General features: G+C 38.6%; 1 protein-coding gene across 1 annotated transcript in view; it reads right to left on the reverse strand.

Moving 5' to 3' along the window:
• CSTPP1 (centriolar satellite-associated tubulin polyglutamylase complex regulator 1) overlaps window positions 1-27,712 on the reverse strand; it is a 140,247-nt gene that overhangs the window by 44,854 nt on the left and 67,681 nt on the right. The window contains exon 3 of the mRNA XM_080817433.1: window positions 5,068-5,198. Coding sequence (XP_080673559.1) covers window positions 5,068-5,198 — 131 coding nt within the window. The remainder of the gene's footprint in view (window positions 1-5,067; window positions 5,199-27,712) is intronic.

A 27,712-nucleotide genomic window follows, 5' to 3' on the forward strand; every position in this document is an offset into this window, starting at 1 on the left:
ACAACAAACTCCACTAGAGCAAGAATTTCTGCTTTCACTCACTGCTTTATCACTAGCAACGAATACATAAGTGTTTGTTGAATGAATGAGTATACCTAGATTATGAAGACAAATCACAGTGAATTCAGAGTAAAACATAAAAAATGAAAAAACTGAAAAAAAAAAAGAAGGAAAGGGAAAAAGAAGAGAGGGATGAAACTGGCAATACTTTAGATTCTGGCATTCATTCTTGACCCTTCTCTCCCACACTTGCACCCAGTCAATCAGCAAGTCCTGTCGAATCAACCTTAAAGAGCTATTCATCTCCCTGTCACTTCCTGTTCTTTTCTAAGGGCTCCGAACTGATCCTACTACCTGTCTTCCCTCCCATTTTCCATAGCTTTGCCAGTCTCCTATGTGAAAATACCAACGAATTGGTACGGTTCAACTGACTGGGATGATGTTTCCTTCTTATGTACTAAGCACCAGCCACAATGAACTTCTTACAGTTTCCCACTAGGAACCATAGTGTTTCATGTCATCATACTTTCAAAAATCTTGTTTTTTCTTGTTAGAATGTACTCCTTATTTGCTTAATAGCTTTCCACTACTCCAAGATCCCTCCCGACTGCCTATTCCTTTATAGCCTTTCCCAGCTTCTGCTGAAGAACCATTTCCTCCCTTGTACTATCATTGAATCTTATATATGGCTTTAATGATCACTTACACTCCAGGGAAACTATTCGAGACTACTCTGCTGAAATGTGAGCTCCTTGAGGGCTAGTATTGTCATTTATTCAGTTGTATTTCAAGCACCTCACACACTATCTGATGGAGAACACATTAAAAAATAATACTCCCTTGGGGCGCCTGGGTGGCTCAGTGGTTTAAGCCTCTGCCTTCGGCTCAGGTCATGATCTCAGGGTCCTGGGATCGAGCCCCGCATCGGGCTCTCTGCTCAGCAGGAGCCTGCTTCCCCCTCTCTCTGTCTGCCTCTCTGCCTAGCTCTGATTTCTCTCTGTCAAATTAAAAAAAAAAAAAAAATACTCCCTCTCGTCAACTTTCTGGCTTCTTCAGCATTGGTGTTTTCACTTACTAGGTCTGTGATCTAGAACAAGTTCTTTAACTTTCTGAATCTCAGTTTCATTTTCTGTGAAAAAGTGATAAGAATATTATCTACCTAATACATAGGATTGTTGTAAAGAAAAATCAGATATTCTACATATGAAGCAACTTCATAAATGTTAATTGCTATCATCATTATTTTCATTTTTTATATTATATTTTTTAATCTAGAAATTTCTTTTGCATCTTTTAATAACTTCCATTTATCTCCTAATCATAGTCATATTTTCCTTTATATACTTGAGCATATTTATATGATCAAAAATAACTGTTTGAAGGTCTTGTTAGCTAATTCTATTATCTCTGTCTTTTTTGGGTCTGTGTTTCTACTGACTAATTTTTCTCCTGGTTATGGGTCAAAAGTTCTTGCTTCTTCTAATATCTGAAAATTTTTAACTGGATGCCAGACATTGTTGATTTTATGTTATTGAATGCTAGATTTTACTGAGTTCTTTTAAAGAGTACTGAATTTTGTTTTGGTATACAGTTAAATTACTTGCAGATAAACCCGTCCAATCCTTTTTGTTTTTAAGCTGCTGAGGGCTCTATCCAGTGTCAATGCCCTATGTACTTTGAGGTTTCTCCACTTTGGCTGGTAGCAGCATGAACTATTCCTGGCCCTGTGTATACTCCAGGAATTGTTGGGCCTACTGTTTTCTGGTGGTTCTTTTTCCAACCCACACATGTGCAGAGTTTGTAGCCAGAGACTCAAATACCCGCTCGCAGCTCTCTGGAGCTTACTAAGCAAGTCCCTCCTCTTTGGTACTCTGCCCTGCAAATTCTGGCCACTGTGGCCTCTCCAAACCCCAATCTCTGCCTCCTCAACTAAGTAAGACTGCTGTGCTCTTTGGATCTCCTCTCCTGTACTGTTGCTTGGCAACTGCCCCTCAGAGACCACAGCCCCAGATTAACTGTTGTTCAATGTCTGAAAGAATTGTTTCAGATACATTGTCTGATTTTCTAGTTGTTTATGGCAGGAGAACAATTCCCTAAGTAAGTACTTCTTCATGGGCAGAAGAGGAAGTAGCTCTCGTTCTTTTATTAAATGAAATACACAAACATATGTGTACGTGTGTTTGTTCATTTGTAAAAGCATAAAGCTCAAAATTAAATTCTAACAAATTGTAAAAATAAACTGTGGACAATAGCTCTTTTGAGCCAATATTCCTAAACAGAAGTGAAGATTTACTTCAGGGAATTTTAATCTTTGCCAGACTTGGAAAATTCAGATTAATCCTTCACACTGAAAGAAATACCAAAGTGAGAAGTTGAATTTTAAAGGCTTATTACATATGAATAGATCTTTTTGCTTCCAAGACTCTAAAGTTGCGTAGATAGCAAGACATTCACTATAATCTTCATGAGGTTATTTGAATTTCAGACACAGGAAAATTAGCATCATTCAGTACTCAGTCGTGCAGAAATGACACTGCATCCCTATACGTGTTAAAAACTGGGATAAACTGTTTCTTGCCAGAAGGCATCAGGTCCTTAGTTTTCAACAGGTGGCTTCGTTTTTAGATATGTTATGCTGGAACTCTGCTCTTCTTGTGCTGTTTCCCAGAAGACCTAGTTTCTTCCTGATAATGCTAAAATATGTACAAGATGTTCTAAGGAAGTCATCTGCAGAAGAACAATATAGTATCAGCTGCTCTGAGTAGGAGTCAGGTATGTGGCATTCAATTGAAAAAATGGGGCTTAATAAGTACTTTATTTTGGAACTTTGCCTCTGAGTGTTTTTGCTCGTTCTGGATTAAAATTGGGAACACTCTGGGATTGAAAGATGTTCTAAAGTTTCCTGGAAGAAACTGAGAATATATTAAAATGATTTAACCAAAGATTTTAGGATCACCTAGCTGCAAATGTTGCATTTGGTCTTTAAGAAATCGGAGGCTGTCTGATTAAGAAGCCTAACAATAAATATCCAGCATAAAATCCAGGTCTCGTTTATGGCACAGGAAAAACAGGGAGAACTTGGAGCAGCTTCCTCTTAGCAGCTGGATGAATCACTGGCAGCTGCTGTAAAAAAGGTAAAGAAACCTACATCTGCTCAGAGTCCAAATGCTATATGGATCCCTTGTGATAGTAAATAAATTCTGGAAGAGGCCCCACTTCTAAATCAGGAAAAGAATTAAGGAGATCTAAAAACCGCTTTTCCATAGTTATCTCCATGTGCCTATTCCACAAAAACCAGCTCTAGCTGTATGCACCATTCTTCAAAATAGTGAGTATTCAATCAAATATTTGCGGACTGACTAAGGGACTGGGAAAGAATTGGGAAAAACAGGTTCAGATGCAATACTACAAACTTTGCCTGTACACTCATGGGTCCCAGTTTTTTGTATGTAGAGGCTGATGGGTTTGTTTCTCTGAGGTAGTTCACTTAAAATTGAGTCCACTTTGATTTTTGTCCACTAGTGCATGTAGTCTATAGAGGAGATGATGTGATTCTCAGTACACTAGATATTTCTGCTCGATAGTATAATTGAGATGGATAATCTCTTGAGTTACATGTCATAGAAGCTGTGATTAGAGTAATAAAAATAATTGGGGCGCCGGGGTAGCTCAGTGGGTTAAAGCCTCTGCCTTCAGCTCAGCTCACGATCTCAGGGTCCTGGGATCGAGCCCCGCATTGGGCTCTCTGCTCACCGGGGAGCCTGTTTCCTCCTCTCTCTCTCTCTGCCTGCCTCTCTGCCTGCTTGTGATCTCCGTCTGTCAAATAAATAAATAAATAAAATCTTTAAAAAAAGAAAAGAAAAGAAAAAGCTTATTAGCATATTAGTAAGTCTGGGTTTGGCTCTCATTATCTCTCACGTCCGCAAGTCTCCTAACTATACTCTCTGCCTCCAGACTTGCCCTGTAAGTCATTTCTTTTCTTTTTTTCTTTCAAATATTTTATTTATTTATTTGTCTGCAAGTGAGAGAACACAAGCTGGAGGAGCCACAAAGGGAGAGGGAGAAGCAGGCTCCCCGCTGAGCAGGGAGCCCAACACACGGGGCTCAATCCCAAGACTCTGAGATCATGAACTGAGTGGAAGGCAGACACTTAACCAACTGAGCCACCCAGATGCCCCACCTGCTAAAGCCATTTCTACACTGTCTTCCAAATGATCTTTCTAGAACTCAGCTATCATCACATCATACTTCTGAATAAATTCCTTTAACCTACAGAATAAAATCCAACTTATTTTTTTACGGCAAAAGTGGTCTTTCAGGACCTGACTCTTCTATTCCTTCACAGGCTCATCTCCCCTAACCCCGTTTACAAACTCTAGCCATTCTGATCTTCTCAATGTCTTAAGTATTCCAGGTTCTTTTATGCTTCTATACCACAGCACATGCTCTACCTAGAATGTCCTTCTTTTCTTTATCCATGTAGATAACTCCTACTCTTCCTTCCCAAATTAGACCAAACAACCAGTTCTCAGGAGAACATTCTCTAATCTGCTTGGTCCCCTTTCTCTAACAACAGTATCCCCAACCTACCCCCACCCTCCACTCTGGAGTTTCCTTCTTTGTATTCATATCATTTCTTCAATTTGCTGCATGTATTTCAATATTTGCCAAGAGCAAAAGCTCTGGAGTCAGATTGCCTGGGTATGAATCCTACCCTAGCATTTGCTGTATAACCTTGTCAAGTTATTTAATCCCTCTGATCCCCAGTTTTGTTAGTTATAGGATGGGGATGATAGTATCTACCACAGAGAGCTGTTATGAAGAGTAAATGAATCATGACACATATAGTGCTTAGAACTGCACTTGGCTCCTAATAGGTATCATTAGTGACGGTATTGGTACCAGTAATGGTGGTAGTATCTGTGAGACAAGATGATAGTTCCTCAAAAGTAAGGCGGTCAGAGAGTCTCCTATAGCATGCGCTCAAACAGTATTTATAGGAACAAAACAAAGGCAGAAGTTTGGAAAGAAGAAAGGAAGGCAAGAAAAGGATTTGGAAACACTTACCACCATTTTTGCCCACAGTTCGGAAGCATTTCCAGAAGGCCCGTAAGAATGATGCCCTATTGTGAGGGGTGGCCTGGATGAAGCTGAATTCCCGAAAGAGAATGTGAGTTCCCTGACATACACTGTTAAAACTGCAAAGAGAAAAATCAAGGAATCATCATTAGAGAAAGAGATACGGAAGGCTGGAATCAGAATAAAAAATCAAGACCACATAGAACCATTGCCAAAAAGGAAGAAAATCTTTTTTTTTCTCCAATAAAACTCTGAGCTATAGATTAGACCAAGTCTTTCAATGAAGAAATCCCTTCATATAACTATATCCTTCTGAAAACTCTCGGAGTCCACTTCCTCTGAGTGTTTCCTACCTCCCACATATATGCACTGAGAGAGTTTTAATCAGCCACGAGAGCATCTCAGATAGAGGGAAATATTTCAGTCTTTAACTGGATGACATTGGAACTTGTATCTTTTTGGAGAATACTTCTTCTACCACATTTGGAATTATGTTTCCTTAAAGGTATTATTTCTGTACTCTCTCTGACCTATATCAGCTCCCATAAGAACATAGCTCATGGGGACAGAACTGGATTGTCTGTTCAAGACAATTTTGGGGGTGATGGATACCTTTTTGACAATAACCTCAGAGGCAAAGCCATGTGCCAAAGGATATGAAAGGTTTCAAATAGAACATTAAGACAAATAAGAGGAACAAGGGTAAAAAGTGGCCCCTGAATGAGAGTATGAAGCAAAGCCCCAGAGCCCAAGTGAGTCATTGTTTAAGCTGGGCCGGAGAAGGGGAAAAAATATACTCCATTGCCTTTGGGTTCTTCTGCCAAAGAAATAAAGGCTGTAGAGCCTGGCGTAATCTAAAAATGGAAATTCCACCAAAGAATAGGCAATTATCCAGTAATCATCACAACTAAAGGCAGATTTCAGGTTTCAGAAAACTCCTAAATTCTCTGACAAGTAAATCATGAGTGGAAAATATGTTAATCTTTAAACTGAAGATGGCAAAACAAGAGAGACAGTGGAAATTCCAAATGCCACTTTTCATTTGCTGACAATTTAAAGTGGGGACAAAACTGAATCTCTGAATGGAACAGGAAAAAATTTAGGGAGTCATCTGTTCCATTTTCCTTTTCCCTGACCAAGTTCTGAGGGAAACATCTAACCTGTCTTTAACATAGAGTATGTTATCACTTAAGATAAAATTAGCCTCTTCCTGTTAATATTAACAACTGTATGAAAAGGCAAATTACATGCTCCTTTCCCTGTGGAAAACTAGTGTAGAAATCTATTTTTGAGACACTATGAGGATGCATGAGGAAAACATCTGGTAAAGAATTAGGTTAGAAGAGAAATTTTTAAAAAGTAACTAAAGTGTTAACTATGCAGTTTGCAGTGTTGTCTTGAGCAAAGGAAAATGAAAAGTAAAGCAAATGAGCTGTTACAGGTAAATGGAGTAGGTCACATTTCTAGCAAATGAAGTCTAAAATGATAACAATCTAGTTTAAATTTATGAAGCTATCCAGCAAAGAATTAGTCCCAAAGTATGCTTCATACCCCCCATGGGAAAAAAGCTGGTGTCTAGGTCATAATCTGGGTCATAAAGAAACTAATACTAGTGAAATTATATCCTTAGTGTAGCTTTTAAAAAATATATTTTTTAGGGGCACCTGGGTGGCTCAGTGGGTTGAGCGTCTGATTCTTGGTTTCAGCTCAGGTCATGATCTCAGGGTTGTGAAATTGAGTCTAGTGCTGGGCTCCACGCTCAGCGGGGAGTCTGCTTGAGATGCTCTCTCCCTCTCCTGCCCCTCCCCCCACTTGCTCCCTCAAGTGCTTTCTCTCGTGCTCTCTCTGTCTAAAAATAAACCTTTAAGATAGATAGGTAGGTATGTATATCTTTTTTAAAAAGAGGGAATAATTTATGCACAGAAGAATCTGGCTGAGACTCATTGTATGGATAAGAATTTACATAAGAAGTTATAAAATAAGAATTTTAAAACACACACTGATAGGCCAAGGACATATAATATTGACTATAAAAAGATTTATATTTCCACTACTGTCTTTTTTTTTTTTTAAGATTTTATTAATTTGATAGAGACACAATGAGAGAGGGAACACAAGCAGGGGGAGTCAGAGAGGGAGAAGCAGGCTTTCCGCCAAGCAGAGAGCCCGATGCGGGGCTCAAACCCAGGACCCTGGGATCACAACCTGAGCCAAGGGTAGACACTTAATGACTGAGCCACCCAGGCACCCCTCCACTACTGTCTTAAGATCATCCCTACCAATGAAATTTAACTGGTCAGTATAGAGATCATAATCACTTTACTTAAAGAGTTAATAGGCAATATAATCAGGGAAAATTCTTTTAGATAAGATCACTCAAACAAAAAAGCAGAAAATACAATATATTGCTCCAAGCTTTACTGTTTGTCCTCAACCTGAAATAACTTTTCCCTAGCTCCATCCGTTAAAATTCTATCCAGTTTTTCAGGACCATTTCAAATGCCACATTTTGCATGAAGTTTTTTCCTGATTCTATACTCATGCCCAATTCCCATCATGTCTCACTTATACTCTCTACTGGCACTCAGAATATGCTGCCTTTGAAAAAACTTACTGGACTTATATTCCCTACAAGACTGTAAGATCTATGGAGTAGTAATTAGGTTGTATTCATCTTGGTCTCCATCACATTATCTAACACATAGTACATACTACTCCATAAATGCTTTTGGTAGCTGATTTAGAAAGCTTAGAAAGAATAGATAAGTAACACCAGGTTGAAAGTATCAGATTTATATTTGTAGTCAGCCACACTGGAAATATTGAAGTCAGTGTTTTTAAACCTTTTACAAGTCTGGGCTTTGTCCTGATATTATCATTGTAATATTGCAATACCAAATTTGTTTTGATTAGTATTAGCCTGGCATATCTTTTCCTATGTTTTTAATTTTAATCCTTCTTGGTCATTTTGTTTTAGATATTTCTCTTGAGAGTAGTATATAGTTGGATTTTGCTTTTTACCCAAACTTATAGCCTCTGTATTTTAATAAGTGAGTTTTAAAAATATATATATATGATTAATTTTTGCCATCTTATTATGTCTTTTTCATGAATTATTTTTCTTTGGCTTGTTTTTCTTTTCCTACTTTCTATTGTGTTAGGGAAGTTTTTTCTTTTCTTTCTTTCTTTCTTTTTTTAAAATTTTTATTTATTTTGAGAGAGAGAGAGAGAGAGCAGGGGGAAGGGCAGAGGCAGAGGGAGAGAATCTCAAGCAGACTTCACAAAGAGAGCAGAGACCGAGGCAGGGCTTGAACTCAAGACCCTGAGATCATGACCTGAGCTGAAATCAAGAGTCAGACGTCAACCGACTGAACTACCCAGGTGCCCCAGTTATTTTCCTTTTTAATTATCCCCCCGACCGTTAAATTGGAAGCTATGACAGAATCTCTAACTTCTTAGAATTCCTCTTACAATTTCAACATACATATTTAGCTACACAGTTTTCCTTTTTTTAATTGAAGTATAGTTGACATACAACATTATATTAGTTTCAGATGTACAGCACAGTGACTTCAACAATTCTCTATATAACGCATTGCTCATCACGGTAAGTGTAGTCCCTATCTGTCACCGTACAGAGTTATTACAGTATTATTGACCATATTCCTTACAGGGTACTTTTGATCCCTGTGACTTACTTTATAACTGGAAGATAGCACCTCTTAATTCCCTTCACCTATTTTGCCCATCCCCACCCCCTCCTCTCTGGCAACCATCAGTTTGTTCTCTGTATTTATGAGTCTGTTTCTGGTCTGTGTATGTCATGAGCACACTGTGAAGATGCACACATGAGTTATGTCTTTCCACACTGTCAGCTTTATCCAGTCATTAAAGCAAGGCTAACATAATTATAAAGCAGGTTCAGGATTCCAAACTCAATGACATTTCACCACATGATTAACTTGGCTTCGTACATGGCACCCAGAGCAAAACAAAAGACCTAAGTCACACAAAGAACAAGATAACATGGCGGATAGGAAGAGAACGAAGTCAGTCTGTGGGTGCGCAGTTGAGATAAGGCCTCAGTCTGGTCAGGTTCAGCTCTTGGCATTTACTGCTTATTCTGTTCAAACAATGGAGGATCTCAGTTCTGTTCAGAGATCAATCAGGTAGAACCTTCAGCAGTGGCTGCCTTTTTTAAGTGCTCAGACATTGAGGGGTCAGTATCTGGAGAGTCTACAGTTTGCTGCAAAACTCCTGTTTTTAAAGGGATTTAATCAGTCTTGAGACCCTGCAGACCTCCTGTGCTTCTCCTAATTACCAGCTCTGGGGTGTTGTCAGCTGGGCTGGTCTCAGTGATATCTGATAGCTTCAGAACCCTTAAGTGCTTGCATCATTGCTTGACATGAGTGACTCCATCCTACTCTCAACAGTGCATGTGTGTTTGTTCATTTGTTTTATTTTTTAGATTCCACATTTAATTGAAACCATATGGTATTTGTTTTTCTCTGAGTTATTTCACTTAGCATAATATCCTATAGGTTCATCCCTATTGTCAGAAATGACAAGATTTCCTTCTTTTTATGGCTGAGTAATATTCCATTGTATGTGTATACCATACTTTCTTTACCCATTCATCTATTGTTGGACAATTAGGTCGCTTCCATATCTTGGTTACTGTAAATAATGCTACGATAAACATGGATGCATATATCCTTTCAAACTAGTAGCTACACATTTTTTTAGAATGTCAAGTCACTCGTTATTTTTATTACTCTCCAAAGCAAGACAAGAACCAAAGCACACTCTAAATAATCTATGGGCACTTTTCTCTTCTGATATTATTTTCTAGATTTTGGCTTATTTTTTTTAATTTTTTTTTAAAGATTTTATTCATTTATTTGACAGATGGAGATCACAGAGAGGCAGGCAGAGAGAGAGGAGGAAGCAGGCTCCCTGCTGAGCAGAGAGCTCAATGCGGGGATCGATCCCAGGACCCTGGGATCATGACCTGAGCCGAAGGCAGAGGCTTTAACCCACTGAGCCACCCAGGTGCCCCAACTTCTATCTTTTAAATTAACATCTTTTAGGGGCACCTGGGTGGCTCAGTGGGTTAAGCCTCTGCCTTCGGCTCAGGTCATGATCTCAGGGTCCTGGGATCGAGCCCCACATCAGGCTCTCTGATCAGCGGGAAGCCTGCTTCCTCCTGTCTCTCTCTCTGCCTGCCTCTCTGCCTACTTGTGATATCTGTCTCTGTCAAATAAATAAATAAAATCTTTAAAATAAAATAAAAATAAATTTAAAACTTTAAAAAATATGGTAAAGTGCTTATAATACTATTTTAGCCATCATATTTATCATTTTAAGTACTGGCAGTGTACAATTCAGTGGCTTAACTACATTAAAAAACTGGTTAACCATTACCATTATCTATTCACAGGACTTTATCATTATCCCCAACAAAAACCGCATATATATTAAATAGTAATTTCCTCTTTCACCTTCCTCCCAGACTTTGGTAACTTCTATTCTACCCTCTGTTTCTATGCATTTGTTTATTCTAGGTACCTCTTATAAGTGGAGTTGTACAAAATTTGCCCTTGTGTGTCTGGCTTCTTTCTTTCTTTCTTTCTTTTTTTGAAGACTTTATTTATTTTTTTGAGAGAGAGAGAGCACAAGTTGGGGGGAGAAACAGAGGCAGAGAAAGAAGCAGGATTTCTGCTGAGCAGGGAGCCTGATGTGGGGGCTCAATCCCAGGACCCTGAGATCATGACCTGAGCCAAAGGCAGATGTTTAAACAAGTGAGCCACCCAGGTGCCCCTTTTTTCTTTTTTTAAAAAGATTTCACTTATTTATTTATTTTAGGGAGAGAGAGCACGCACCCACAAGCAGAGGAAGGGCCAGGGAGGGAGGAAGAAGGAGAAAATCTCAAGCAAACTTCACACTGAGTACAGAGCCCCACATGGGGCTTGATCCTACAACCCTGAGGCCATGAACTGAGCTGAAACTAAGAGTGGAAACCCAACCACCTGAGGCACCCAGGGGCCCCTGGCTTATTTTACTAAGTTTTTAAGGTCTATGTTGGGCTTATATCAAATTTCATTCCTTTTTAAGGATGAATAATAATCCATTGTACGTACATGCCACATTTGTTTATTCATTCATCTGCTGATGAACACATGGATTGTTTCTACCTTTTGGCTATTATGAATAATGCTTCTATGAACATTGGTGCACAAATATCTCTTCTTCAAACATCCTGCTTTCAATTCTTCTGGATATATACCCAGAAGTGGAACTGCTGTGTCATATAGTAATTGTATATTTAAACTTTTGGGAAAACACCAAACTGTATTCCCCAGAGGCTGCCTATTTTATCTTCTCATAGCAGTGCACAAGAGATCTAATCCTCATCAGTGCTTTTTCTATTTTCTTATTTTTTTTAAAATAGCCATGCTAGTAGGTGTGAAGTGGTATCTCATTGTGGTTTTGATTTGTATGTCCCCAATGAGTAATGATGTGCCGATCATCTTTTCATGTACTTGTTGGACATGTGTATATTTTCTTTGGAGAAATGTCTATTTAAGGCTCTTGCCCATTTACTAATAACTTTTTTGTTGTTGAGTTGCAGCAGTTCATTATATATTCTGGCTGTGAATCCCTTATCAGATATATAATTTGAAAATATCTTCTCTCATTCTGCAGGTTGTCTTCTTGCCTTGATAGTACAATCTGATGCACAAAAAGTTCTTAATTTTGATGAAGCCCATTTTATCGATTTTTTTCTTTTGTCCCTATGCTTTTGCTTTGACAACCATAAAATCACTGTCAATTATAATGCTATAAAGACACTTGGTTTGTTCCTTCTCAGAGTTTTATACTTTCGGCTCTTAAATGTAGATCTTTGATCCATTTTGAGTTAATTTTAATTTTTTAAGATTTATTTATTTATTTTAGAGCAAGTGAACAGGGTAAGGAGCAGAGAGAGGAGGGGAGATAGAATTCCTCAAGCATACTCCTTGCTGAGTGTGGAGTCTGACGCAGGGCTTGATCCCAGGACCCTGAAATCCTGACCTGAGCCCAAATCAAGAGCTGACCGCTTAACCAACTGAGTCACCCAGGCGCTCTGAGGTAACTTTTATATAAAGTATAAGATATGGGTTAACTCCCTTCTTCTGCATGTGAATAACTAGTTTCCCCAGCATCACTTGCTGGAAAGACTTGTTGAATAGTAGTCCTTTCCCCACTGAAGAGCACCCTTGTTGAAAATCAATTGACCATACATACAAGGGTTTGTTTCTGGGCTCTCTAATCTATTCCAGTAGTCTATATGTCTGTCTTTATGCCAATACATACTGTTTTCAGTACTGTAGTTTCATATTAAGTCTCAAAGTTAGGGAGTTTGAGGGACGCCTAGGTGGCTCTGTCGATTAAACATCTGTCTTGGGCTCAGGTAATGATCCCAGGGTCCTGGGATCGAGTCCTGCATCTGGCTCCTTGCTCAGCGGGGAGCCCGCTTCTCCCTCAGCCTGCTGCTCTCCCTGCTCACTCTCTGACAAATAAATAAATAAAATCTTAAAACAAAACAAAACAAACCCAAAAGTAAAGCATCTTAAAATTTCCACGGTGAAACATATATTTACATTAAGAAAAATTAAAAAAAAAAAGATTACATAAAGACCAAATACAGCCTCATAAACTAGTCCAGGTCAAGTTTGCTCCCAAATGAGTTTGCAGAAAGCTCAGCAAAAACAACTTCAGGTTTTCTATGCTTTTTTTAATTTCAAATTGTGAATTTCTGAATATTCACAGAACTGCTGTTTTCACAAAAGTCTGTAGGTGGTAAATGCTCTCAGTTTTCATTTTCTTGAAAATATCTTTATTTACCCTCTGGAGTAATGGTTTAACCAGGTGGGGAATTCTGGGTTGTCATTTATCTTCTCTCAGCACTTCAAAGATACTATTCCATTGTCATCTGGCATCTATCACTGCTGTCGAGAGGCCATCAGTCAAACTCCTGCCATTCCTCGTGGAGTTAATCATTCTTACCATTCATATAAACTGTTTTCTTTATCAATAATGCTCTGTGGATTTTACAATGTGTCTATCACGTAGGTATATTTTTAGTTAGCTTGCTCAACACTTTAATTTGACTTATGCCTTTCGTCTCAGAGAGTATCTTTTAAAATATTCTTTCACTGCCATCCTCTGTATCCTTTTCTTCTCCATTAGATGTACATTTTAGCCTCTCAGTGTATTTTCTGTGTCCTTTCATAATTTTCATCTTTTATCATTGTGTTGTACTTAGTATTATCTTCCAAATTATGAATTCCTTATTCTTTTATGTCTGGTCTAAAGTTTATTCTGCTGAATTTTTAAAAAAAGATTTTATTTATTTATTTGCCAGAGAGAGAGAGAGCACAAGTAGGGAAAGCAACAGGCAGAGACAGAGGAAGAAGCAGGCTTCCTGCTGAGCCTGGGAGTCTGATGCAGGGCTCGATCCCAGGACCCTGGGATCATGACCTGAGTCGAAGGCAGCTGCTTAACTGACTGAGCCACCCAGGCACTCCTCTGTTGAATTTTTAATTTATTTTTATTTATTTTTTAATGGCCATGTTTTAGTGTTCTTTTTTAAAAGATTTATTTATTTATTTTAAAGAGATGGAGAGCAAGAGCACAAGTGGGAGGGGTAGAAGGAGAGGGAGAGAGGATCTCAAGCAGACTCTGTGCTGAGTTTGGAGCTGGACACAGGGCTTAATCTCATGACCCTGAGCCCATGACCTGGGCCCAAACCAAGGGTTGGACACTTAACCAACCACACCAACTAGAAGTCCCTGCTGAATTTTTTAAAACATCAGTAACTTTTTAATTTCCAGAACGTTTAATTGGTGTTTTAAAGGATTTACATGGTTCTGTTTCTGCTTCCCAATTTTTGTTCTCTATTTTTTCCCCTCAAGTTTTTATTTCAATTCCAGTTAGTTACCATACAGTGTAATACTAGTTTCAGGTTTAGAATTCAGAGATTCAAAACTTACATGCAACAGCTGGTGCTCATCACAAGTGTCCTCCTTAATCCCCATCACCCATCTAGCCCATCCCCCCATCCACCTCCCCTCTGGACCCAACAGTTTGTTCTCTATAGTTAAGGGTTTGTTTTATCGCTTGCTTCTGTCTCTCTTTTCCCCCATGTTCATTTGTTTTGTTTCTTAAATTCCACATATGAGTGAAATCACATGGTATTTCTTTCATTGACTGACTTATTTCACTTACCATAGTGAGCTCTAGCTCCATCTACATTATTGCAAATGACAAGATTTCATTATTTTTTTATGGCTGAGTAATATTCCTCTGTGTGTGTGTGTGTGTGTGTGTGTGTGTGTGTGTGTGTACAGATCAATGAAACCAGGAGCTTGGATTTTGAAAAAATTAATAAAATTGATAAACTCCTAGCCAGACTTATCAAAAAGAAAAGAGAAAGGAACCAAATAAATAAAATCACAAATGAAAGAGGGGAAATCTCAATCACCACTACAGAAATACAACAATTATAAGAGAATATTATGAAAAACTATATGCCATCAAATTAGACAATGTGGAAGAAATGGATAAATTCCTAGAAACATATAAATTACCAAACCTGAAACAGGAAGAAATAGAAAACTTGAACACACTGATAACCAGAAAACAAACTGAATCAGTCATCAAAAATCTCCCAAGAAATAAAAGTCCAGGGCCAGATGGCTTCACTGGTGAATTCTACCAAACATTTAAAGATGAATTAATATCTATTCTCCTCAAACTACTCCAAAAAATAGAAATGTAAGTAAAACTTCCAAATTCTTTCTATGAAGCCAGCATTACCCTAATAACAAAACCACTAAAAAAGAGAACTACAGGGGTACCTGGGTGGCTCAGTTGGTTAAGCATCTGACTCTTGATTTTGGCTGTAGTTATGATCTCAGGGTCCTGGGATCGGGCCCTGCATCAGGCTCAGCACTCAGTGGGGAGTCTGTTTGAGGATTCTCTCCCTCTCTGCTCCTGTCCCCTGCATATTTTCTCTGTCTTTCTCAAATGAATAAATAAATCTTTAAAAAAGAGAGAACTAAAGGTCAATATCTCTGATGAACATGGATCCAAAAACTCTCAATAAAATACTAGCAAATCAAATCCAACAGTAGATTAAAAGAATCATTCATCACGATCAAGTGGGATTTATTCCTGGGCTTCAAGGATAGTTCAATATTTGCAAATCAGTCAATGTGATACACCACATTAATAAAAGAAAGGATAAGAACCATATGATACTTCCAATAGATGCAGAAAAAGCATTTGACAAAGTACAACATCCATTCATGATAAAAACCCTCAACAAAGTAGGGTTAGAGGGAACATACCTCAACATAATTAAGGCCATATACAAAAACCCCACAGCTAATAACATCCTCAATGGGGAAAAACTGAGAGGTTTTCCTCTATGGTCAGGAAAAAGAGAAGGTATCCACTCTCAGCACTATTATTTAACACAGTAATGGAGAACATATAGTAATAGAGAATCAGAGAACACAACGAAATAAAAGGCATCCAAATTGGCAAAGAAGTCAAACTTGCACTATTTGCAGATGACATGATATTCTATATAGAAAATCCAAAAGGCACCACCAAAAAATTGCTGGAATTGATACATGAATTTGCTGAAGTGGCAGGATACAAAATCAACATACAGAAATCTGTTGCATTTCTACATACAAGTAATAAAGCAGCAGAAAGAGAAATCAAGGAATCAATCCTATTTATAATTGCACCAAAACCCATAAGATACCTTGGAATAAACCTAACCGAAGAAGTAAAAGATCTGTGCTCGGAAAAGTATACAGCATGGATGAAAGAAATTGAAGAGGACATAAAGAAGTGGAAAAACATTCTATGTTCATGGAGTAGAAGAACAAATATTGGGTTTATAAAAAGATTTTATCTATTTATTTGAGAAAGAGCAGGGGAAGGAGCAGAGAGGAGGGAGAAAAACGGGAAAAGAATTGCAAGCAGATCTGTGCTGAGTGCGGAGCCCAATGTAGGAGCAGAACCCACCACCCTGAGATCATGACCTGAGTCCAAACCAAGAGTCAGACTCTTAACTGACTGAGCCACCCAGGCGCCCTGGGAAGAACAAATATCGTTAAAATGTCTATAGTACCCAAAGCAATCTATACATTTAATGTAATCCCTATCAAAATACCAATAGCATTTTTCACAGAGCTAAAACAAACAAATCCTAAAATTTGTATGGAACCACAAAAGATCCTGTATAGCCAAAGCAATCTTGAAAAAGAAAAGCAGGGGCGCCTGGGGTGCTCAGTGGTTAAGCGTCTGCCTTTGGCTCAGGTCATGATCCCGGCTTTCTGGGATGGAGCCCCATGTCTGGCTCCCTGTGCAGTGGGGAACCTGCTTCTCCCTCGCCATCTCCCCCTGCTTGAGTTCCCTCTCTTGCTCCCACTCTCTGTCAAATAAACAAATAAATAAAATCTGTAAGAAAAAAAGAAAAGAATAAAGAAAGCAAAGCTGGAGGCATTACACTTCTGGACCTCAAGTTATATGACAAAGCTGTAGTGATCAATACAGTATGGTACTGGCACAAAAATAGATAGCTCAGTGGAGCAGAATAGAAACCCCAGAAATGAACCCACAACTCTGGTCAATTAATCTTTGACAAAGCAGGGAAGATTAACCAATGGAAAAAAGGCAGCCTCTTCAACAAATGGTGTAGGGAAACTGGACAGCAACATGCAGAAGAATGAAATTGGACCACTTTCTTACACCACACACAAAAATAAATTCAAAGTGGATTAAAGACCTAAATGTGAGACAGGAAACATTAAAATCCTAGAGGAGAACACAGGTAGCAACCTCTGATGTCAGCCGTAACAATTTCTTACTAGATATGGTACCTGAGGCAAGGGAAACAAAAGCAAAAATAAACAATTGAGACTTCATCAAAATAAAAGGCTTCTGCACAGCAAGGGAAACAATCAACCAAACTAAAGGCAACCTACAGAATGGGAGGAGATATTTGCAAATGACATATCTGATAAAGGATTAGTGTCCAAAGTATATAAAGAACTTACACAACTCAACACCCAAAACACAAATAATCCAGTTGTTCTCATTTTTAAATGATGATCATTCCTTTTATTATGTCCCTGAAGATCTTAAACTTTATTTCAAATTCAACTAAAATAATTAGTCTTATTTTCTCTGGAGAAAATTTCTATTTCAATTGTTGGCTCTTTCTTAGCATTAGTTGTTCTCACATATTTTGGAATTTCAGCGTGTAGACTCACCTTAAGCGGGAGGTTATCACTGTCTCCAGTTACTCACTCCCTCACTCTCTACTGGGGACAGATCCTAGTCTAGGACCAGACCGGATATTGGGTGAGTTAATGCTCCATTCCTAATGATACTGGGGATATCACAGAGACTGTCACTGAACCCTTGAGTAACTCAGACTACTCATCCTGGGTTGTGGGGTTGCATCTTTTCAGAGACCCAGGTTTTATATAAGCCATTTTCCAGGTAGCAATCACAATTTTTTTAAAAAAAATCTCCTGCCCTCTACTATTCTATAAAATGAACTCTCAGTTTCCTATGCTTGCTTCTGAACCCAGAACACAAGAGGCCTATGGTTTTAGCCCCATTAGCATTGTGGTTTGTTTGGTTTCTCACCCATGGATGATTTTATACTGATTTTACAAAATGGCTATGTCCTTTAAATTTTCTCTTCATAAAATTTATGTATTACCATGTATCTATAATGGATAAGGAAACCAAATCATAAACACTTATGACCAGAAATCCAAAACAAATTTTCTACCTGCATAAAAATGCACGTTCCTGCTTTTTCATTGTATTTAACTGAACTAAAAAGTTTTTTAATAGATATCAATCTTACCTCTAAAATCAAACAAAAATATTTCTAAAATATTTTAAAGGTCAAACAGATGTATACTATAATGTTTACCTCAAGCAGATTTCTCCAAGACCAGTATTCAAATTTTATTTATTAAGTTCTTCCATTCTTTAAGTTGTTGTTTTTTTTCTCTTGAGATTTCAATTGTTTTGTATTTCTACATTATTTCAAATTTACAGAAAACTTGCAAGAATAGCAGAAAGGATTCCTGAATATTCTTCACCTAGATTATTCAAATGTGAATATTTTGTTACATTTGATCTCACTCAAACTTCTCTAATCTCTCTCTCACACACACATATATTACTTTTTTCAGAACTGTTAAAGAGTAAATTGTAGACATGATACTCCTTTACCCCTAAATACAGCATATATTTACTAAAAAATAAGGAATTCTCTTATATGACCATAGCATAATGATCAAAATCAGAAAATTAAAATTGATAGCAGTATTGTTATCTAATTTACAGGCCTTTTTTTTAATTAATTTTTTTTGAGAGAGAGAGAGCACATGCAGATGGGGAGGGGTGGGATAGAGGGAAACTAGCAGACCCACGGTGGGGCGGGGGGGGGGGCACGCAGCCAATCCTAGGACACCGAGATCATAAGATGATGACTTGAACCAAAACAAGAGTCCATTACTTAATTGAATGAGCCACACAGGCGTCCCTAATCTTAAGGCCTTATGAAGAGTATTTCTAACCCCTGTTAAAGTATTTATTTAAAACTATGAGAAAAATTAGATTGATTTTTCTTGAAAAACAAGAACAAAAAGAAGATGCCTCCTAGAATCACTGTTACTTATTTATTTATTAGGTAAGTATAGAGGCTCTATGCCCAATGTGAAGCTTGAGCTCATAGCCCTGAAATCCAGAGTCCCAGGCTCTACCGACTGAGCCAGCCAGGCGCCCCAAACTGACTTCTATGTCCTTTTGACATGTCCACACAATTCTTTGATCACTTCCTTACTTTTTGGTTGAAAAATATGTTCCAGGCTCATCTTGTTCTTTCCCTACCCAATCTACAGCCAGCCATTTCTCCAAGAAGCCCAAGTTGCTTTTATTAGAGGACTGTTGTGTTTGTTTGTTTTTTTAAGATTTTATTTATTTATTTGACAGAGAGAAAGACAGCAAGAGCAGGAACACAAGCAGGGGGAGTGGGAGAAGGGAAAGCAGACTTCCTGCCGAGCAGGGAGTCCAATGCGGGGCTTGATCCAATGACCCTGGGATCAAGACCCAAGCCGAAGGCAGAGCCTAATGACTGAGTCACCCAGGCACCCCAGCTAGAGGACTGTTTAAAAACCTAAGTGGATGCTAGATGTGCTCCAAATGTGTCATTGCTTCTAGGTTCTCCCAGAGTCAGGGTAAAGGCAAAGGAAGATTTATGTATACACACTCTGCATGTGTGCATACACACACATACACACACTTAGATTCATTTCTATACATCTAGATATCTACATATATTAAAACCCATGAGTACATTGATTCAATTCCAGTGTTACACAGGGTACATTCTAGTCTTTCCCCTTTTGACATCTGAAACTTCCTAATTCTCTAGCTGGTGTGATTGGGGAGTCAGTGTTTGAGAAAATGAAGAAGTTCTGGATAGATGATGGTGATAGTTGCAGAACAGTGTGAGTGTACTTGATGCCACAAAACTGTACACTTAAAAAATAGTTGAAATGGTTATTTTGTTATGTATATTTTGTTGTGTATATTTTACCATAATAAATTTACCAGAAATAAATGAAGACATTGGTGTCAAACAGTACATATGTATATTTATAAGATTGTCTTAAGAATGAGTGATTGGAAACTATAACCAAAATATTTTTTTAGAGTGATTCTGAAGTAAGAATGACTACAGCTTTGCTACTGGAAGAATGGACCAAAGACAGCAGCATTGGCATCACTTAGAACCCTGTTAGAAACCAGAATCTCGGCCCCATCTCAGACCTACTAAATCTGATTCGGCATTTTAACAAGACTCCAGGTGGTTCACAGGCACATTGAAGTTCAAGAAGCACTCCTCTGGGACAGATTCTGCCACTTCCTACTTTTGTGACTTTGGGCCAGGTACTTAACCATTTTGTGCCTCAGTTATTTTATCTACAAGATTGTGATAACAGGAATGAAAGTTGCCAAAGACTATTAAATGTGATGATAATGCATGTTGTATAATGCCTGGCACATTCAAGGACTATCAGCTATTATTATTACTTTTCCCGGTAGAAATCTGTGATGGTTGGTTTCAGGGGCTTTTCTAAAAGTAGGAAACATAGGAAGTTGGGATTTTCCAGAGATGGTGCTTGGCTTTAGGAGATTATGGGGAAAAGGATACATGGGAGATAATAGTTTGGGCCAAGTATGAAGAAGACCCAATAGGGTAGAGTGAAGGTGTCACATTCAGTCACAGTGGGGTAATGTTCTTCTTGTTAAGGCATGGTAGGACCAGACAAAGGTTATTTACAAAATATAAATGGAATGGAAGCAGCTTTTGATGAGACAATGCCCTATTTTTAAGATATTTTGAAACCCAAGTGGTCTGTTTTTCTCATGTCTGAAATCCCGTGTGAGACGGAACCTTTCAGCTGAAGTATCACTTATATTTGACTTACATGGTCAAGGACCAGACAGGCCAGGGGAGGGAGGTGGCCGAGTGTGAAGTACCGACGAGGTGGGGAGACGAAAGGACAGCTACACAGGCCCCGAGAATTGCTAGCACTTGGGCCACGGCTCTCAGAAGATGTTGCTGAGTTCCTAACCTAATTTCTCTGGCAGGAGATCTTTCCTTGTCCCGGAAAAGACTTTTGGAGACAGAGAGGATTAAAAAAAATAATATTGTTAAGAAGTGAGGTTGCTGGGCTTGCACTTTACTAGCCGGAATCCCTTTATCTTTCTTGAGAGCCCCCCCAGATCTCTTTTATTCTAGGTCAGTAATTTAACACTCTCAACTCTCAATTCAAAGCCTGTAATGACCTTGCTGTGCTGAATTATTAGCCCAGGATATAGAAAGAGAGAGAGAGAGGGAGGGAAAAAAAAAAAACCCTAAAAACAACAGAGGCCTTTTGATCAGAGCACCAAACTGCAGTTCGCTGTAACTCAAGCTGCCCATTCTTATATGGCAAGAATTAAGGACTCCCCCTGCCAGGCAGGACCCTATTAAAAGACAATAGCTGTTTGAAAAGGGTAAGCAAGTTGATATGGATATAATAGGCCACATATGGGGGCCCCTTTCTACTCTGAAATAAAGCTCCTTCTTAAGAGTTGTGAGCTGGGAAATCCAGCATTCAGTAAGGCAGGAGGAGGAGGTACAATAGAAGAGCGTGAGTGGGTAGCCATGCAGAAATGCTTGAAGGTGCTTCAGGAAAAAGGGAGGAGGGCTTTGGGGAGCCTGCAGAGATGAGCATCAATCACTGAGGAGGGAGGCTTTCAGAATGGCCAGGTGCTCTTTGGTCCCCAAGAGGTTTTTAGGCCAGTGATGACAAAGATTTGGCTGGAACCAAAATAGTGGTTAGTTTCTCTAATGGGTTAACAACAATGACAGCAAAACAAGCAGGAACATAGTAAGTTCTTGCCAGAAATGATGCAGCTGGCAAAAAGTAATCCTTTCTGCCTTGTTTTATACAATCTAACATGTCAACATCCTAAACTGATGAATACCATCTAGTGCCACTACATGTTCTTATTACCTTTAGGATGGGATTAAAAAAAAAAAAAAAGGCTCTGTAGAACAGAGACAGCAGACCCCAAAGAAACTGCCTCTTGCCTACAAATGATACCCCTTCTCAGATACAGAGGGGTAACCACAGGTCACAGGACTTCTTACTCTATTAGCTAATCTATGTTTGCTTATCTATCACCTAAACAATCTGCTCATTAGCAGATGATGCTTTTGGAGGATCCTAATCCACAAAAGAATTTCCCAAACACTGTTTTAACTACCTCTAAGATCTTGTTAGTATGTTACAAAACAGGGAATGATTTAAAGTGACTCAAAGTATTTAGACACATTAATCTAGTTATCTATAACTAAATTCTGAATTCCCAAATCCCTAAGCAAAAATATCAGAGATATTTTTCTTTCCTCTACCACCCTTTGCTAACTGCCAAATGAACAGCTCTCCAGTTCCCATCCACTGCAATTAATGGGCTAGCTTGATGGAATTTACAACTAAAGAAAAAACACAAGGGATCTCTCTCTAACACTCTTGTTCCACTGAATGGTCAACAGGGCACTAAACTGATCTTTAGCAAATTAAAGGGTTTTGCTGATTAAAGAGAAGGTCTGGATTCCTAAGAAAAAAAATCTTGCATCACCACTCGGCTTCAGACCCCAAAAGAAACATTATTTTTACAAAAGTCATTAGAGATCATTGTTTCTATAAAAGATTGCAATTTTAAATGACTGTCCAGAATGTAGACTCCTTCATTTAAGATAGGGTCATCAGATAGGAAAGGAAGGATGAGCAGTGGAGAGCACCAAACACTAAGCTGATTCCCCAATTCATGCCTTAGCATATGGTAACCATATTTTTGGAAGTCCACACTGGGACACACAGTCTAAAAAGTTTTTATCTGATGTGTGGGCCACTTACAGGTGTAAGAAAGAGCTTAAAGATTCTCTATATATCAGTGTAATGATTGGGTAAGTATGTTTAGATGTCATATCAATTGATAAATATATTTTTTTAGAATATTCATTTATTTATTTATTTGACAGACAGAGATCACAAGTAGGCAGAGAAGCAGGCAGAGAGAAGAGGAAGCAGGCTCCCTGCTGAGCAGAGAGCCCCGATGCAAGGCTCGATCCCAGGACCCTGGGATCATGACCTGAGCCGAAGGCAGAGGCTTTAACCCACCGAGCCACCCAAGCGCCCCTCGATTGATAAATATTAAATGTCAATTATGTTCTAGATCTTAAAGGATATACAGCCGATGTAGTCTGAAAAATAAAAATTATACAGAACAGCATGTATGGTATGATACAATTTATATAAAACTACATATCTATGGGTATATATGTAAGTAGACAAGAGGTTTGAAAGAACAGAGAAAATGGAGGAAAAAATATTGGAGAAAATTTCTCGGAATGGAAAGGCATGAGTTCCCAGATTAAAAGTCTAGCACAATGAATGAATATATGTGCACACCAAGGCACACACTAAAAGAAATCAGACTCTGTCTTTCATTGGGGGGATGGCAAGGTCATTTTGTAGAAGATCATGTAGGATAGGAGATACTGGTACAGCTATCTTTGGGAAATATAATCACCCACAGTTGCCCTCTGGCCACAACAATTTATATACCTTACAAATGCAAAATACACCCCCCACGGAAGCCCCCAAAGTCTAATTTCATTTTAGCATCAACACAAACTCTAGATCTTGACGTAAATCAATTCCAGGTAGAGATGAAGTGCCTCCAGTGCAATTTCTTGGGTACAGCTCCTGTATAATTCCTCATTCTAAACGCCTGTAAACTAAAGAGACAAGTTATATGCTCCCACACACCCAGTATGTACAAGGGTAATACAGTGATAGGATAACCACAATAAACTTCCAACCAAAAAGAGGGAGAATGGGAGGCAATATAGCAACTGTTGGTCCGTTGCAATTCTGAAATCCACCCACCCACATGTCTCATTTCCATGATTTGAGCCTAGTACCTCTCCCTGATAATGACTTCCCATGACTTTTGACTCTGTACTCTGGGCTTTCGGTTTCATTCTTCTGAATCATACTTACATTTCCATAAATCATAGTCTCAGTTTGCAGCTGAATAGCTTTCTCAGCTTGTTTCCTGCCCATAGAAGTCTAGGGGCCACTTTTTATTTTACATTATTTATGTCTTCTTTAGCCCAAGTTAGTGGGGCTTCCAAAAATATAATTCTCTTAAATATGATGTTGAGGGAGAGGGTGGTTGGGTTATGGACATTGGGGAGGGTATGTGCTATGGTGAGTGCTGTGAAGTGTGTAAGCCTGATGATTCACAGACCTGTACCCCTGGGGCTAATAATACATTATATGTTTACCAAAAAACCCACCAAAAACCAAAACAAAAAACTGGGGGGAAGGGATGATGTTGAGGTTTTTCTATTAACTTTATTGGGGTTTACTCCATTGGACAAAAGCTGTACCCACAAACCTCTTTGAGACTGGCCCTTCCCTATCTGGGTTCCCTATGAGGCTGCTGCTCTTAGATCCTTAGGCCTCTAGTCCATCTGAAAGAAATCTATGAAGGGGAAAAAAAAAAGAAGAAGAAGAAGAAGAAGTCCATAAGGCTCCACCCAGAAATCTTGCTGAGATTTTTTTTTTTTTAAGATTTTTTACTTATTTATTTGACAGAGAGAGATCACAAGTAGGCAGAGAGGCAGGCAGAGAGAGAGGAGGAAACAGGCTCCCTGCTGAGCAGACAGCCCGATGCGGGGCTCGATCCCAGGACCCTGAGATCATGACCTGAGCCGAAGGCAGAGGCTCAAGCCACCAAGCCACCCAGGCGCCCCTCTTGCTGAGATTTTTAACAAAGGGTTCATCTTTACCCTTGGACCACATTTCTCTGCCAGCACTCTGGATTTGATCTTTATCCTGAAGCACTTCCTTACTTTGAATACTTTCTGCTGGTTGGAAAGATTGTCCTGAGCTCTCTGTATTACCTCTAAATTCCACCTGAAAACAAAATAGTTCATTCTTTAGTTTATCTCTCTCACATTTTACTGTAGGTAACTAGAAAAAGATAAGCAGCCCAGAAATCTCCACAGGCAGGATCATCATACTCACTATGTAGATTTCCTATTTTTCACATTACCAAAAATGATAGTGTTGCCAAACTTTCTGTCATTACATAATAAGGGTCCTCTTACCTCCAACTAACATTTTCCTCACTCTCTTTTAAGCCTTCACTGATGGTCTCCTTGAAGCCCATCAGACTTCCACTGTCAGTCTTTTCAAAGTCCTTCTGGTTTCCGCCTGTTGACTGGTCTCAAAGCTAATGACATGTTTTAGGTTTTTTGTTACTGCACCCCTTCACTCCCAGTAACAAATTTTGTTCCAATCATCTGTTGCTGCATATCAAATCATACTAAACTTAATGGCATTAAAAAATAACAATTTTATTATGCTCAAGGATTGAGTATGTCAGGAATTATACAGAGCACAATACAGATGGCTTGTTTCTACTCAATGATGTCTGGACCTGAATTGGGCAGACATGACTGGTGGGGACTGACTCAAATAGTTGGGGATAGAATTATCTGGAAGCTTCTTCCCTCACATGTCAGACACCTAGGCTTGAAAACCAAATTTGTGGTTGGGTTTCTTACAGCTTGGCAACTCGTTAGTAAAAAGGAGTCTCCTGAGAGGCAATGTCTGAAAAGTAAGTTCCCAGAGACCAAGACACAGTGTTGGGAACTGTGGGTGGCTCAGTTGGCTAAGCATCCAACTCTTGATTTTGGCTCAGGTCGTGATCTCAGGGTTGTGAAATTGAGCCCACACTGGGCTCTACACTGGGTGTGAAGCCTGCTTGAGATTCTCTCTCTCCTTTTGCCCCTCCCCCTCCCTACATTTCTCCTGCCCCCTCTCACTCTCCCTTTTTTTTTTTTTTTTTTTTTTTTTTTTTTTAATTTTTTATTTATTTTCAGCGTAACAGTATTCATTGTTTTTTCACCACACCCAGTGCTCCATGCAATCTGTGCCCTCCCTAATACCCACCACCTGGTTCCCCCACCCTCCCACCCCGCCCCTTCAAAACCCTCAGGTTGTTTTTCAGAGTCCATAGTCTCTCATGGTTCACCTCCCCTTCCAATTTCCCTCAACTCCCTTCTCTCCCTTTTTGAAAAAAAAAAAAAGAAAGAAAGAAAGAAAAAAGTCCACATAGTGTTACTTCTATTAGATTCATATTCAAGGGGAAAGGACATAGACTTTGCTTCTCAAAGGCAAGAGTGTCAAAGAATGTGAGGTCCTGTTTTAAAATGAGTACATCAAAAACAAGGATGAGAGAAAGTCCAGAGAATGTTACTATAAAGCAGGCATGGGGATAAAATAATACAGATAAAGCAGGTCAGAAAACTCTAGGAGGGACTTCTTTAAGAAGATAAAACTGAGAGAATTAATCCGTACAAAAAAATATCATTGTACTTGCTTCAGAGTCTTGGCAGTTAACTGATAATATATTTAAGAAGGGTAGCTGAGGAAAACTGTAAAAAGAGAATATTTACAAAGATGTGGAAAAGGTTAAGGGAAAGTGGGTTACCCAGGAACTAACCACAGTTAAGATCTGGTATGATCCCAGGCCTTAAGACACAAGTGGAGGGAGCGGCTTCTTGAATCTAGGAAGAGTAGAGACCATCTAACATAAGCTGTGAGCTTCAGTAGAGGAACGGAGCCAACTTCAACCCACAGCAAACTGGTAGGGAGAGACTATATACCCCAAGCTCACCTGGTCTCCTCCTGCCCTTCAGTCTCCCACTTTAACCCAAATGGGAAGCCACAGGGCAGGAGAATCTATGGATTAAAGTCTGTACAGATCAGCCCTCCAGCATAATGTGGAGAGTGGATCTGCAGCGGCAAATGGAAAATAAATAGCAAGTACCGGAAAGGCGATTTATTCAGTTGGGTGGAGTTTAGAGATAAATTAGTGATAAGTTTATAAAAATTAACCAAACAAGAAGAAAAGAGGCAGTCTCAGGGGTAAGAAGATTGTGCAACTTAGTTCAAGTGTCAACAGTGTTTACATAAATATATCTTTATATATATATATATCTTATATATGTATCTTAATATATAAAATCTTAATATATATATCTTAAAATCTTAATATATATCAAAATCTTAATATATATTAATATGTATATCTTAATATATAATATATATATTTATTTTAATATATCTTAATCTTAATATATATATCTTTATATATATATATATCATGAGGTTGGGGAGTAAATAAAATGACATATGCATGATAAATTGTGTTAAAGAGAAATAGATTCACATTTCACACAGTGGGAAGTCAAGAGATAATGCCTGATTTTGATAAAAATGAAGTAGCAAGGTAAGTAATTTAGAGATACAGAAATAAATGTCAAACAAATTACTCAAAGAAGTTGAAAGTGGTTACCTCTAAGGAATGGGAAACTAAATTGGGAGTTGGGGTAATGCCTTTTTCTTTTTTTTTTTTTTTTGACTTGCTTTATTTTTTTTTCAAAGATTTTTTTTTATTTATTTGACACAGAGAGAGAGGTCACAGGAAGGCAGAGAGGCAGGCAGAGAGAGAGGGGGAAGCAGGCTCCCTGACGAGCAGAGAGCCCAATGTGGGGCTCGATCCCAGGACCCTGAGATCATGACCTGAGCTGAAGGCAGAGGCTTAACACACTGAGCCACCCAGGCGCCCCGACTTGCTTTATTTTGATATTCACTTTATTGCAGTGGTCTAGAACTGGACCTGCTATATCTCTGAAATATACTTGTAAATAAAAGTTGCTAAGAAAGTATATCTTAAAAGTTTTTATCACAGAAAATAAAATAATTGGGGGATGGATGTAACTAGACTTATTATTGTAATCAATTTACAGAATATACAGGTAACAAATCATTACACTGTATACCTGAAACTAATTTATGTCAATCATATCTCAATAAAAAAGAAATTGAGCTCAGAAAGCACATTTTAT

This window comes from Martes martes, assembly GCF_963455335.1.
Source record: "Martes martes genome assembly, chromosome: 10".
Taxonomy (NCBI): Eukaryota; Metazoa; Chordata; class Mammalia; order Carnivora; family Mustelidae; genus Martes; species Martes martes.